The 14482-nt window shown below is 40.0% G+C and overlaps 1 protein-coding gene and 2 long non-coding RNA genes across 4 annotated transcripts in view; 1 reads left to right on the top strand and 2 right to left on the bottom strand.

Annotated features, from left to right (window-relative positions):
• Positions 1 to 13036, top strand: part of LOC127139253 (uncharacterized) — a 33382-nt gene extending 20346 nt beyond the window's left edge. Inside the window, exons 2-3 of one of the 2 annotated variants that reach the window (XR_007809427.1) lie at positions 1410 to 1619; positions 12951 to 13036. This is a non-coding gene — a long non-coding RNA (uncharacterized LOC127139253). Of the gene's footprint in view, positions 1 to 1409; positions 1620 to 6137; positions 6235 to 12950 lie in introns of those variants that run through there. The other variant, XR_007809426.1, reaches the window with a different exon arrangement.
• Positions 1 to 14482, bottom strand: part of LOC108885048 (immunoglobulin superfamily member 10) — a 131671-nt gene that overhangs the window by 86924 nt on the left and 30265 nt on the right. Inside the window, exon 8 of the mRNA XM_051066906.1 lies at positions 6381 to 6616. Within this exon, the coding sequence (XP_050922863.1) occupies positions 6381 to 6616 (236 nt within the window). The remainder of the gene's footprint in view (positions 1 to 6380; positions 6617 to 14482) is intronic.
• Positions 8269 to 9245, bottom strand: LOC127139254 (uncharacterized). The gene is made up of 4 exons (XR_007809428.1): positions 9088 to 9245; positions 8813 to 8932; positions 8690 to 8737; positions 8269 to 8457 (listed from the first exon to the last, which is right to left on the bottom strand). It is a non-coding gene; the product is annotated as an uncharacterized LOC127139254 (long non-coding RNA).

The raw sequence follows: 14482 nt of genomic DNA, 5'->3' as shown, positions 1-14482 counted from the left end.
ACAAACCTGAAGTCCAGTCAGTGAAAGCAGATCAGAGAAGTGAGTTAAAGCTGCTCTGACTTAGAAAACTCAAACCTTTAGAGTTTGTTACTCACAACAAACATCTGCCTCATGAAATATCAGAGAGACTCATGATGAAGCTGCATGAAGCAGGAGAGAGTTAAAGAGTCAGAGAGTTCAGATGTTCATCAGTCCACAGTCACTACATTCTACTAATGATATGTAATACTACTACATTAGGCAGGTACATAGTAATGATAAAATACATTTTTACATCAAACAGTCTTTGACCTTCAGTAACTGGACTGACAAGGATGTGTTTGTTAAATGGCTTTAAAAACAGAACTGAAGGTTTTATTTACAACGTTTTCAAATTAATGCTCAGCTCAGTTCTCAGCTGTCACTGAAATGAGATCATCAAAACATCCAGTTATCATTTATATGTTCTGGTCAGAGTGATCAGGGTCTGTATTACCATCAATCAGAGGAGCAATAGATGAGACTTCTCCATTCTGGTGAGAAGTTAATTCATTTGTACGTTCTTCAAGTTCTATTCTCCTGCAAACAAACCTGAAGAAAATTCAGCATCAGAAACATATAAAAGTAAAATCAAAACAATCCTTTATTTCTTCTTCTTCAGTATAAAGATCAAAATAAGCCATGACAGAAATCCTGATTCCTTCAGTAGATTTTCTGTGTCACTGAGTGAGTCTGATGTTTTCATCTCATGTACTGTGTTAAACTCTGCTTCCAGTCGTCTGACACTCACACTGTGACTGAGATCATCTTTTTAGCTCAGACACCTCTTCATTTCTAAACACACTTTAACTGAGGAGGAAAGATTCACTTTGTTTGATTTGTTTGTGTGGAATCCAAATGAGCTGATTGAGTCAGAAACTGGTTTTAAGTTAAACCAAATAATATTTTTCCATTAACATGTCAACTTTGTGTATGATGCAGTGCAGCAGTGCATTTCTAACGTTTCTCTGTCGACCTGAGAGATTTCCTGAGTCCAAGAAGCATCATCATCAATAAAGACAACAAGAAATGAATGAAGAAATAAGAGGAATGTTATTTTACCTTTTTGTAATATACCACACCAGGACAACTACTGTTACTGCTGCTACTGCTGCTGCTACAGAAATGGCTCCAACCACTCCACCTATAATGGCTCCAACATTGGGTGAATCCTCTGAAACAGAAAGAGAGTGAGTCAGTTGAAGTGTCCCTGAATGCATCATGATGATGTTTTCTGATGTTTGGATGTTTGCAGGCTCATACAGTCTGGCCCCTGTGGATAAGATGGAAACACCACCGCCTTAACTTGTGTTATTTATATTTTTAACTTTGTAAATGCAGCCAATATTTAACAAAGTTATAACAACTTGATTTATTGGTTTAGGTAACAGGTGAGATATAATCCTCACGTGGTTTTCTCCAAGTGGTGTTTCTGCTGTTGCTGTGAGTGCTGATGGTGCAGATGTAGATCAGATCAGTTTCACTGTCTGAAAGTATCAGAGAACTACTGATGTTGTAGAGCTGCTGCTCAGTCTGCTGGATGCTGGTTTGGTTCTGGAGGGTCAGGTTGGATGGAGGTCTGGTGGACCAGGTGAGATCAGGTTTAGGGTAGATCCCCTCTGAGCTGCAGATGATCCTGTTTCCTACCTGCTCCATGTTGACTTTACTGACTGGAGCTGCAAGAAAAGAGGAACTTTGTTATCAATTTGATACCATGTTTACACTGTACATTTACAACTGACCTGTACATAACAAACACAGACAAATGTCTTTGTGTATTTCCTGTGTGTCTCTCATACCGTCCACTCTCAGGTTGACACATGACTCCTCCTTTCCTCTCATGGTGCTGGTGAAGCATCTGTATCTGCCCTGGTCCTGAACCTCCACCCCTGTCAGCTGGAGTGAGGCGTTTCCTCTGGAGATCTGGTCCTTGAACAGAGATGTTCTGTTTCTGAAGAACTGGTCCTGGAGTCCAAACTGGTCTTTGTTGCGGTAGTAGGAGTGGACAGGATGGTGTCCTGCTGTCACCTGAAACCAGTGGATGACTGGATCAGCTCCGCTCTGGAAGCTGCACGGTAAGATGCAGCTCTCCATGAAAACACAGGACACCTCAGTGTCTGCAACACATCAGGTAAAGAGCTTCATGTTAAGGTTCAATACAGGAAAATATCCACTTCATCTTTATCAAAGAGAGTAAACTAAACATTAGAAACATCTCTGCAGCCTGGAAGAGAAGCATTAAGGTGAAACAACTTCAAAAAGTATAAAAGCACCATCAATGGAATTAAGACCAGAGTAAGATAAGTTATGAAAGAGGGGAAGTCTGGGCTGAAATGAATGAAGAGCGTTAGGAAACAGCTTGACAGGATTTTGTGGTCTACTGGATGTTTAGCTTTTCCAAACGCTCTCAGTGGATGTGGTCGACTGTTTAACGTTTTACAACAGATGACACATGCAATATGGTCTATTTTCTGCCAGTTACAGTTGCATGTTTTTCAGTGCAGGCTCAGCACCATTTTTGCTGAGAGAGAGATTGTAGCTTCTGCATCTTTGAGGACTGTGACTAGATTAATCCACTGAAAGAATCTGAATCCATCCTCAGCCTCCTCTTGACTTTATATTTGGAGAAAAATACAGAGAGGTTCCACTGAGAGCCTCTTTAAGAGCTGGTCTGTTGAATCACTTATAACCCTGAATATAATCAAGTTAGAATTGGTAGTCCTAGATGACTATGCTTAGTATCAACAAGTGTTGAACACGTGGCCTCACATTAACTGTGACTCCTGTATACACCAAGCAGCAGACAGCCTCTATTTCAATCACTTAAAGTTCACTTACCTCCTGTTGTGAGAGTCAGCAGCAACAGAACAGACAGGACACAGCTGAGCCTGCTCATTCTCTGTAGTGTCATCTGCACTGTGTGGATCCCTCACACACACCAAAACTTAATCAGACAGGAAGGGACTGTCAAAAATAATCTAGTGTCAGTTTTCTTTCAGTGTCAGTGAGCTTTAGAGCAGCTGAAACAACTGTAAGAAACTGTAGTGAAATCAGGTCAACATGTAGAATCAGAGCATGAGCTGCAGGAGAAAACAGATAAATCAATAAGAGAAAGATCAGCATATAAACATGATGAGACAGTTACCATAAGAGCAAGCAAAACACAAATACAAATCTCTCCTTATTATATCATAGACTTTTACAGAAGCTCCAGAAAATGACATTTCTATTTATTATTTTATTATTTTATTATAAGTTATCACCCTGTGTCTCTGTCACCCAGGTTCTGAGCAAACAAACATTTCTAAACTTCCCTCACATTGAGAGACATGTGGTTACAGTTCTGACACCATTAGTTACTTATTCTCAGTGCTGTTATGTTGTGCTGTGTGTGCTAGTGTTCTTTTGTCTTGAGTTGGAGGAGTCTCCTCATCATGTGGTGGAGCTGCAGCAGAGGATGAGGATGAGGAGGAGTCTGGAGCTTTGTCTGGTTTCATATGTTGAGCTTTTCACTGACAAACCAGTGTGTTCCTGCAGTGTAGTGCAGAGCCTCAGATACAGACTTCATCCTGGTCTGATCTGGTTTTTCTCTCTCTGTTCTGTGAAGATGAAACCAAACAGGAGAGGCCATCGTTTGCTGAGACACTGATGGAGGATCAGTTAATCCTTCAGAGTCCAGTGGAGAGGTTGGAGAACGTCTCCATGTTCACACTGATTTAATACAGTCACAGCTCAGGACTGCATATGAGGCATCATGTTTGTGGGCTGTTCGCACGTCTGTACGAACATCTGTCAATACTATTTCTAGTTTTACTTTTCTTTTTACAGCACAGCACCAGGACAACTACTGCTGCTACGACCAAAATGGCTCCAACCACTCCACCTATAATGGCTCCAACATTGGTTGAATCCTCTGAAACAGAAAGAGAGAGAGTGAGTTGAAGTGTCCCTGAATGCATCATGATGGTGTTTTCTGATGTTTGGATGTTTGCAGCTCATACAGATATTACAGATAATAACAGTAGTTGCTCATATAGACTAAGAGTTCCTAACTTAATGCTGCCTCACCTTGACTTTTCTCTCTCCTCAGAAAGGTGTTGGTTATCAGAGTCTCCTCAGCATCACTGACTTCACAGCTGTATATTCCCTCATGATTTACTTGCCTGATCCACCACATTCATTTAATAAAGTTCCAGAGTCTTTTTAAAAACACTTACTTGGTATAAACAAACTGACTCTCCTGTCAGAATCAGTGGAGGCAGAGATCAAATCTATGTCGTTGACATTCATTGACACAGAAAATTGTTATGGTCCCAGCTCGAGATTTAAATGTTTATTGTTGAGTCAGAAAGAAAAAATGAAAACAGAAATCCTGTTTTTTTTATCATTTATTTTATTTGGAGGCCTATAAATTGTTTTTATGTAATTTACTGGAGACTGAGTGTATGTATGTTTTTAATGTTTACATGACATTTCAAAAGTTACAGACCTCAGGATGGGTGTTAACAGAAAGGAAAAGGTTCATGAAGTCAGTAACAGACTGATGAGGTTACAGCGCCCTCTGCTGGACAGAAACTGAAAACACAGCTCATCTGTTTTCAGAGCTCTGAGAGAAATTTAATTCATTAAAATTCCTCCTTGTTTCCTCTCATGGTGCTGGTGAAGCATCTGTATCTGTCCTGGTCCTGAACCACCCTCACCTTCACCCTCTACCTCTCACCTTCTGACTCCTTACCAGAGTCAGAAGGTGAGAGGTAGTCTCCTTGTTAGTATCATGGATGGACTAGTGAACAGGACTAACAGGTCCGGGACCAGAAAATAATCAATATAGATTTTTATTAAAATAAAATGTATACATACAGTAAACCAGAGCAGAAACATCCAGCTCCTTTGCTCAATATCTCAGAAGAAGAGACAGGACGTCCTTCTTCTAAAAACCTGAGTGTCATGAGCTGGAGTCTGTCCACAAAGCTTCATGCTGAACACAGTTTAGTGTAGAAACAGTCAAAGTGCAAAGTTAATTCATAAAATACATCTTAAACTCAAACAGTTCTTGACCTTCATTGATCAGTTTGAGAAGGATGTGTTTGCTAAACAACTTAAAAACCTGAACTGAAGGATCATGTTGACAATGTTTTCAAATTTGTGCTCAGTTCAGTTCTCAGCTTCAGCTTAACACTGGTCCATTGTAGCTTTGTTTTTTCTTCTGAAACTGAAATGAGTTCATCAATACGTCCAACTATCATTTAATCCTTCTGTTCATAGTCGACAGGTTCATTTATCTTCAGCTGTTTTTGTTTCCACTTCTCGTCCATATTGACCAGTCATTTAATACAGTCACAGCTCAGGACTGCTCAGAGTGATCAGAGTCTTCATTTCATCCAATCAGAGGATCATTAGATGAGGCTACTCCATTCTGGTGAGACGTTGCTTCATTGAAGTGTTCAAGTTCATTTTCTCTGCAAACAAAATAAAATTCAAAACTAAATGTAAAAATAAATGTAAACTAAAAACAATTCCTCATTTATTCTAAAGTATAAAGAGCAAGATAAACCATCATAGAAGTTAATTTCTAACTAGAGGTTAACTGAAGGGAAAGCTGATGAATGTGATTTTACCTTTTTTTTATATACCACACCAGGAAAACTACTACTGCTGCTGCCAACAAAATAGGTCCAACCAATCCACGTGCAATTTCTCTAAATTTGGTTGAATCCTCTGAAACAGAAAGAGAGTGAGTGAGTTGAAGTGTCCCTGAATGCATCATGATGGTGTTTTCTGATGTTTGGATGTTTGCAGCTCATACAGATATTACAGATAATAACAGTAGTTGCTCATATAGACTAAGAGTTCCTAACTTAATGCTGCCTCACCTTGACTTGTATATTCCCTCATGAAAGTTTCAGAGTCTTTTTAAAAACACTCACTTGGTATAAACAAAGTGACTCTCCTGCTGTTGCTGCTAGTGCTGATGGTGCAGATGTAGATCAGATCAGTTTCACTGTTTGAAAGTATCAGAGAACTACTGATGTTGTAGAGCTGCTGCTCAGTCTGCTGGATGCTGGTTTGGTTCTGGAGGGTCAGGTTGGATAGAGGACTGGTGGACCAGGTGAGATCAGGTTCAGGGTAGATCCCCTCTGAGCTGCAGATGATCCTGTTTCCTACCTGCTCCATGTTGACTTTACTGACTGGAGCTGCAAGAAAAGAGGATGTTGATGCTGCGTATGGATAACTAATCACTAATTAATGTCTTTGTGTATTTCCTGTGTGTCTCTCATACCGTCCACTCTCAGGTTGATGAATGACTCCTCCTTCTTGCTGTTGGTGCTGGTGTAGCATCTGTATCCTCCCTGGTCCTGAACCTCCACCCCTGTCAGCTGGAGTGAGGCGTTTCCTCTGGAGATCTGGTCCTTGAACAGAGATGTTCTGTTTCTGAAGCGCTGGTTCTGGAGTCTGAGCTGGTCTTGGTTGCGGTAGTAGGAGTGGACAGAGGGGTTTCCTGCTGTCACCTGAGTCCAGTGGATGACTGGATCAGCTCCGCTCTGGAAGCTGCACGGTAAGATGCAGCTCTCCATGAAAACACAGGACACCTCAGTGTCTGCAACACATCAGGTAAAGAGCTTCAGTTGAGAACAAAGTAAATTTTCTATGAAGATGAATCAACACCTTTTTAAAACAGTTTGATCAGAAACCTGGATACTGAATGATGTGAATTCATCTCATTATTCTGAAGCCTGTAAGAACAGAGATATACTGTACACCTTTGCTTTCAGCATGCAGATGTGGTCGTCTGACTTTAACTCAGCTCAGTGTTTAACGAACATGACACTTGACTTAAAACCACTGCTTTCAACAACACATGACACATCAGCTTTTTTCTGTCATTGTCACATGTTTTGCTCCTGATCAAAGTCTAAGACACAGTTTCATTTCTGATTCTCTTTTTGTTTGTTGTCACCAACACGTCTTCCATCTTTGGTGAAGTCTGAGATTTAGTTGGTCTTAATAAAAGAGAGAAAGATAAGTTAAATCAACTCAATGGATCCTCAGCCTCTAAAAAATACTTCAAGTGTCACTCACCTCCTCTTGTAGGAGTCAGCAACATAACAGACAGAAGCAGAGACCACAGGACACAGCTGACCATGGCCGTCCTCTGTTTATCATCTGTTCTGTGTAGATACCACTGTCCCAGCAGAGTTTACTGAATCACACAGCTGCTCACAAGTCTACAAGAGAGAGTTCACTCATTTGGAATACTGTAGAAATGAACAAATATTCTACTAATGAAACAACATCTGAACCAAACACTGAAAATCCAAACGTATTAAAAAGTAACAAAATCATAAAGGTATCAAGGCTAGAATACAGTCTTCAGATATTAAACAAAGCAAACTTACATGTCATTGAGCCGACACAGTCCAAACTATGGAGGGATGAGACGGTGTTAGGGTGGTGGTGGACAGTCTCCTCACCCACCGTCAGACTAACACTCAACTGTAATGTGGTTGTTGTTGGGAAATGAAATGTAGGAACTTGTGGCAAATGGAGGCATGAAGTGAAGAAAAGAGGAGAACAGAGGGAGGAGTAGATCAAATACAGAACTGAAAGATAATCTTATATGTCCATGTTATTAAATCTGATCTAATGAGAGTAAATGTAAAAAAACAGAGGATGTAACATGTCAACAAGATGAAAGTGGAGCTGTACTGGAGGTAATTCTTCCAACTGTAGTGTAACTGCCTCTGTGGCCACCAGAGGGCGCCGAGAGCAACTGAGAGAGAGTGAAAGTGAAAGTAATGAAAGTAACAAAGGAGCCCAACATAAACATGATCACCTGGGAGAATGAGTGTCATTGATGGAGGCTGATCATACTGATGCTTAACCACCTGATCTAATCAACTGTCTGAACAGATGGATCAATATTCATAATCGTGTCTGAAAGTCACACATTTTATTAATGAACTTCAGTCGCTAACGAAGCAACACCACCATCTAGTGGTGATGCTGGAAAACAGCAGCACAGAATCAATTTATTCCAACACTTTAAACAAGAGAACAGATGAAACAGGAGGATCTGAAGGTTAAACCAGATCATAACATGATCAGTTTTACAGACTTGTTGATGACAGTTCTGCAGTTTAAAGAGAGCGAGACAGAGGCTTTATAATTTTCAGTTTCCTTCATTAATCCAACAAACAATGTTCTTTAGTTAATACATTTACATTTATAGATATAAAAGTTTTGTTCACAGTCATTTAACATATATGAATATTTAATATAATTCACTTCAATTTAAACACTTTATTTACAATACAATAAATAAATAAATAAATCACAAGTTGTGTGGCTGTATAATAGATAGTTGAAAGGTAATTTTAGGTCACATCTCAGGACTGCAGGGTGTGACCAGAGTCTTCAAATGAAACAATCTCCATTTCCCTGCAAACAAGTTGAAATAAGATTCTGCATCAAGGTAAAACAATCCATATAAGAGAGAAACACAGAGCAGAACTCACTGAGTGAGTCTGATGTTTTCATCTCATGTATTGTGACTGAGATCATCTTTTTAGCTCCGACACCTCTTCATTTCTAACTAGATCTGAACTTTTAACTTCATGACAACAATATTCTCCTTTAACAAGTTCATTTCTAACACAGAAGATTTACTTACATTTGGTTTCATCATTGTTTCACTTTCTCACGTTGTTTTCTTGTCAACCTGAGAGAAAAAACATCATCATCAATACAAACAATAAGAAATGAATTAAAAAGTGAAGACAGAATGTTATTTTACCTGTTTTCTTTTTATGGTACAGCACAACTACAGCTGGCCCTGCTGCTGCTGCTGCTGCTGCTATGAGCAAAAAGGCTGCATACACCTCCCATGTAACGTCTCTAACTTTGGTTAAATTCCCTGAAACAGAAAGAGAGTGAGTCAGTTGAAGTGTCCCTGAATGCATCATGATGGTGTTTTCTGATGTTTGGATGTTTGCAGCTCATACAGATATTACAGATAATAACAGTAGTTGCTCATATAGACTAAGAGTTCCTAACTTAATGCTGCCTCACCTTGACTTTTCTCTCTCCTCAGAAAGGTGTTGGTTATCAGAGTCTCCTCAGCATCAATGACTTCACAGCTGTATATTCCCTCATGATGTGACTCACTCATTGTTTGTGTTTGTGTTATTAGAATCATTATTTAGAGGATGGAGCCTTGACATGATGAAAATTTCTCACACTCACTTGGTTTAAACAAAGCTGCTCTCCTGCTGTTGCTGCGAGTGCTGATGGTGCAGATGTAGATCAGATCAGTTTCACTGTCTGAAAGTATCAGAGAACTACTGATGTTGTAGAGCTGCTGCTCAGTCTGCTGGATGCTGGTTTGGTTCTGGAGGGTCAGGTTGGATGGAGGTCTGGTGGACCAGGTGAGATCAGGTTCAGGGTAGATCCCCTCTGAGCTGCAGATGATCCTGTTCTCTACTCGCAATATCTTGACTTTACTGACTGGAGCTGCAAGAAAAGAGGAACTTTGTTATGAATTTGACACCATGTTACTACTGTACATTATAGAAACAAAAACACAAATAAATAGGTTTTTGTATTCTTTGTGTCTCTCATACCGTCCACTTTCAGGTTGATAAATGACGACTCCTCTCCTCTGATGGTGTTGGTGTAGCATCTGTATCTGTCCTGGTCCTGAACCTCCACCCCTGTCAGCTGGAGTGAGGCGTTTCCTCTGGAGATCTGGTCCTTGAACAGTGATGTTCTGTTTCTGAAGTACTGGTCCTGGAGTCCAAGCTGGTCTTTGTTCCTGTAGAAGGAGTGGACATAAAGGTTTCCTTCTGTCTCCTTAATCCAGTGGATGACTGGATCAGCTCCGCTCTGGAAGCTGCACGGTAAGATGCAGCTCTCCATGAAAACACAGGACACCTCAGTGTCTGCAACACATCAGGTAAAGAGCTTGTTAATGAGAAACTTGAATCAGAAACAAAGTCAGATTTAGCTGCTGTGTAATGTTTGTCCCTTTATTAACAATAGATAACAATAAATAAACACAAGAAGTATTTAATATCCATAGACCACCAAAACAATGCTGTAGTGCAAACTCTCTCAGCAAAATACTGAATCCTCCACTTTTTGACCTTTGACCTTTAATAACTAATCAATTTAAACTTCACAGTGGCTCATCAGATAGCATATGTCTGAGCTTGTTTCATTTTAATAGCTCTTAGAGGCCTCAAGGTTTGAGTAAAGCTCTCAGCTGATCAGCAGATCTTTGAAGTTTATTGGCCTCGTCCTTCGAATTACCAGGTTTGCAGAAATATAGATGTAGAAATACCAGAACTGTCTACAATGAAAATGAGTTTAAATGCATTGAAAGGACTTTATAGGGTGAAGGTGATCACTCAACCCTGACTGTGGGGGTCTAGCATTTAGGCCTGCGCTCTTCTTTTGGTGCAAACCCATGTGACAGTCCTGCCTGACTATGCTTTATGTTCAAAGGTAATGGAGACCCATGGTTGGTGCAGCCAGCCACAGTGGCCAGTGCCTCTACTGCAGCAGAAGAGATGTCATCTAAAGATTTTGAATCCGGCGCAAGCAAGAGAAAAAAGAAAGCAAAACAAGTAGATACTCAAGCTTCTGTGTGTGTGTGTGTGTGTGTGTGTGTGTGTGTGTGTGTGTGTGTTTGTGTGTGTTTGTGTGCATATAAATAAGTAGAGATAGAGAACAGGTATGTATATTATTTTGGTCTTCTGATAGAAAAAAGGTCTCTACCAAAGACAAAGCCAAACCCTGTCATGGCTGACTGGTTGTCATAAAGCTGTTCTTTCTTTCATGTTGTAGGATAAGACAACAGAAACAGAAAGTCAGTTTGAAAAATCACTGTCAGTAGTCCAGTGAGGGGTGAGGGGTCTAAAATGAAAGTGTTCATGAGGTCTCCTGACTGGTTCTGCAGGATTCCACTTACAGAAAGTATCTGACAGCTATCTGATGAAAAATGTCTGTTTTGACAATGGACTTCTCTTATAAGACACTAGACATAGACATCTAGCCAGTTGATCTACCGGTCTGTACAACCTCAGGCTGTGCAACCAAACATTATTCAAACCAACACAACTTTATTTTAAACTGTAGTGGAGTTTCCACAGATATAAAACTGTCTAAAATTTTGGGAGTGTGTGAAATGATGCACACGACACAGGTCATCCAGATTGTATGTACATGTAGCAAGAGCTGAACACCTCTTCTACGTTAGAACACTGCATCATCTGCATACATAAGTTTCCAAAAGACCTCAATAAAACACATACAAACAGAGGAGTTTTTGTCTCCATATTTAGCATTTTCCTTGAGAGCATGAATAAAGTCAAACTGGTTATTAGTGATATAAACAAACCTTGTTAGCAGCAGTCATATCCTACAATACAGTACAATGTTTAAGAGGTGATTTATGTGTTTTATGTTTAGATGTGAATAAGATCAGACGGCTGTGAACGCCTCACTCACCTCCTCTGGTAAAAGTCAGCAGAAAGTTCAGGATCAGAAAAAACACTGTAACCTTGACCACAGCCATCCTCCTGTTAGACTTCCTCTGTCAGAGCTGCTGTGTTCTGATAATAATGTAAATCCACAGCAGAGTGACGTTCATGCAAAGTTGGCAAACCAGTCTGACCACATACAGTCAGTCTTTGTAGAGGAAGTCAGGATTTATTTTGAATCACGAACTAAATGCCTCTCTGTCTGTCACCTCCTCTGGATGGTTCAAGTTTCCTCTGTTGCATTTTTTCATCTATAAAGCACCACCAGACGTGTTCACACTGTGAATCCACACCTACAGTGTAATTATACCTCTGAGGTTAGATGGATTGATAACTAATGTGGATGAAACCCAATGTCTTTACATAGTTTATTTATTTGTGAATAAAATCTTAAATGCCCTATAGTTCAATACAAAAAGACATCAACACAAGGTTCAATACATATTTTTTTAATCAAATTAAATTTGCCATAAATTAAAACAATACAAATAAAAAAATATGTATCACTTCCCTTCATGTCACCGGGTAGATTCTGTTCCTTCATTTGATTATTTCTGGTTCAGTGAATGTGCTGTTTGTGTTGAAGCTGCTCTGTTAATGCTGTCTGTGTTACTGTTTTACTCCAGTGGTTGAAGTTCTCTCTGTGCAGAAGTGAACTCTGTGAAATCACTGCAGGATGTCGTCACAGTTACAACACACTGAAACCTTTCTGAGTCTGAGTGGAGCATCAGAACATGATGTAGAACAGGAACAACATCAGAGGATCAGTTAATCCTTCAGATTCTAGTGGAGAGGTTTGTTCATCTTCAACTCTTCTTCTTTATATGACATGAATGTCTGTGGTTTGCATCAGGATTTCACCTTTCTGACGAGATGTTGTTCTTCTTCAAACCTTTAACTTTTTACTCCTCTGAGCTGCTGACGTCCATGGTCAGAGGCTTTATGTTTGCAGGTTGTCGCCCGTCTCTATGAGCATCCATACATCCTTTTCTCATGAAGAGTTTTGCACAGCAGTAGCCCACCAGGCCTGCTGATACGGCCAGAATGACCACAACCACCACACCTGTAATGCCTCTGACTTGGGTTGAGTTCCCTGAAACAGAGAAAGAGTCAGTTAGTTGAAGTGTCCCAGCTGTATATTCCCTTTACTTGCCTGAGCCACCACATTCATTTAATAAACAACAAAAAAAACCCACTTACTTGTTATAAACAAAGTGACTCTCCTGCTGTTGCTGCGAGTGCTGATGGTGCAGATGTAGATCAGATCAGTTTCACTGTCTGAAAGTATCAGAGAACTACTGATGTTGTAGAGCTGCTGCTCAGTCTGCTGGATGCTGGTTTGGTTCTGGAGGTTCAGGTTGGATGGAGGACTGGTGGACCAGGTGAGATCAGGTTCAGGGTAGATCCCCTCTGAGCTGCAGATGATCCTGTTTCCTACCTGCTCCATGTTGACTTTACTGACTGGAGCTGCAAGAAAATAGAGGATGTTGTTAATTACAGTTAATGTCTTTGTGTATTTTCTGTGTGTCTCTCATACCGTCCACTCTCAGGTTGATGAATGACTCCTCCTTCCTGCTGTTGGTGCTGGTGTGACATCTGTATCTGCCCTGGTCCTGAACCTCCACCCCTGTCAGCTGGAGTGAGGCGTTTCCTCTGGAGATCTGGTCCTTGAACAGAGATGTTCTGTTTCTGAAGCGCTGGTTCTGGAGTCTGAGCTGGTCTTTGTTGTGGTAGTGGTGGACAAGAAGGAATCGTTCTGTCAACTGAATCCAGTGGATGACTGGATCAGCTCCGCTCTGGAAGCTGCACAGTAAGATGCAGCTCTCCATGAAAACACAGGACACCTCAGTGTCTGCAACACATCAGGTAAAGAGACACTGATCAATGTTCAGTTCAGTTCAGTTCAGTTAAGACCTGATTGTTAATGCTTTAGACAGTTGTTTTTATCCACACTAACACAACAGAGTTTTACTTAATATTTAGAGACTTACATCAGAAAACAAACTGTATCTCATGTTAGTGTCTATATTAACAATAGAACACACCACCAAAACAATGCAGTACTGCAACAACATCAGTGAAAACTACCATAATCAAAGTAACCACAGTAAGTAAAATCAGACCTGAAAAAATTCATTTTAGCAACAATGGAAAACTCTTTTCTCAACTCTTTTTGACCTTTGGCCTTTAATAGGTTCACAGTAGCTGTGTCATTTGAATAGCTTTTAGAGGCCTCAAGTAAAAGGCTCCAGTGTTTCACAAGAATAAAATGTTTTGTAAAGCTCTCAGCTGCTCAGCAGATCTGCTCTCTCTTACTTTGCAGACTGGCTTTACAGAAATAAAGATTCAGAAATATCAGGACCACCCGTGAAACAACAATGAACATTATTAACTTAATGGTAACACTACTTAAAGCATAGTTAAAAAACTAAGCACCAGTAGTAATAATAAAATTAAATATTCTGTTCTTGTCATCTTAATCACTATTTCATTATTTATTTTTATATTATTCTAGTGTTAATGGTAATGATAGTGTAGATAGTAAAAACTATTGGAATTTAAAACACAGCAACCCTACTATAATATCTATATCTCTATGTAATTGTTGACAAACTGTTCTTGCTGTCACAGTCTGATCATGTTCTACACTGACATTCTCAGTCACCTGAGGAAAAGTTGCTCCTCTGTTTTTCCTTACATATCACACTAATGTACTGACGTCTTTCCCATGGATCTAAATACAGATGTAACTGTAGCCAGTGCCTCTACTGCAGCAGAAGAGATGTCATCTAAAGGACATTTTTAATCCGGCGCAAGCAAGAGAAAAAAGAAAGCAAAACAAGTAGATACTCAAGAGATACTCAAGTAGATACTCTATCTGACAGCTATCTGATGAAAAATGTCTGTTTTGACAATGGACTTCT

Source organism: Lates calcarifer, linkage group LG24, assembly GCF_001640805.2.
Source record: "Lates calcarifer isolate ASB-BC8 linkage group LG24, TLL_Latcal_v3, whole genome shotgun sequence".
NCBI classification, from domain to species: Eukaryota; Metazoa; Chordata; class Actinopteri; family Centropomidae; genus Lates; species Lates calcarifer.
Note: the sequence above shows the minus strand (reverse complement) of the source record. Positions and strands in the feature narration are given on the sequence as shown.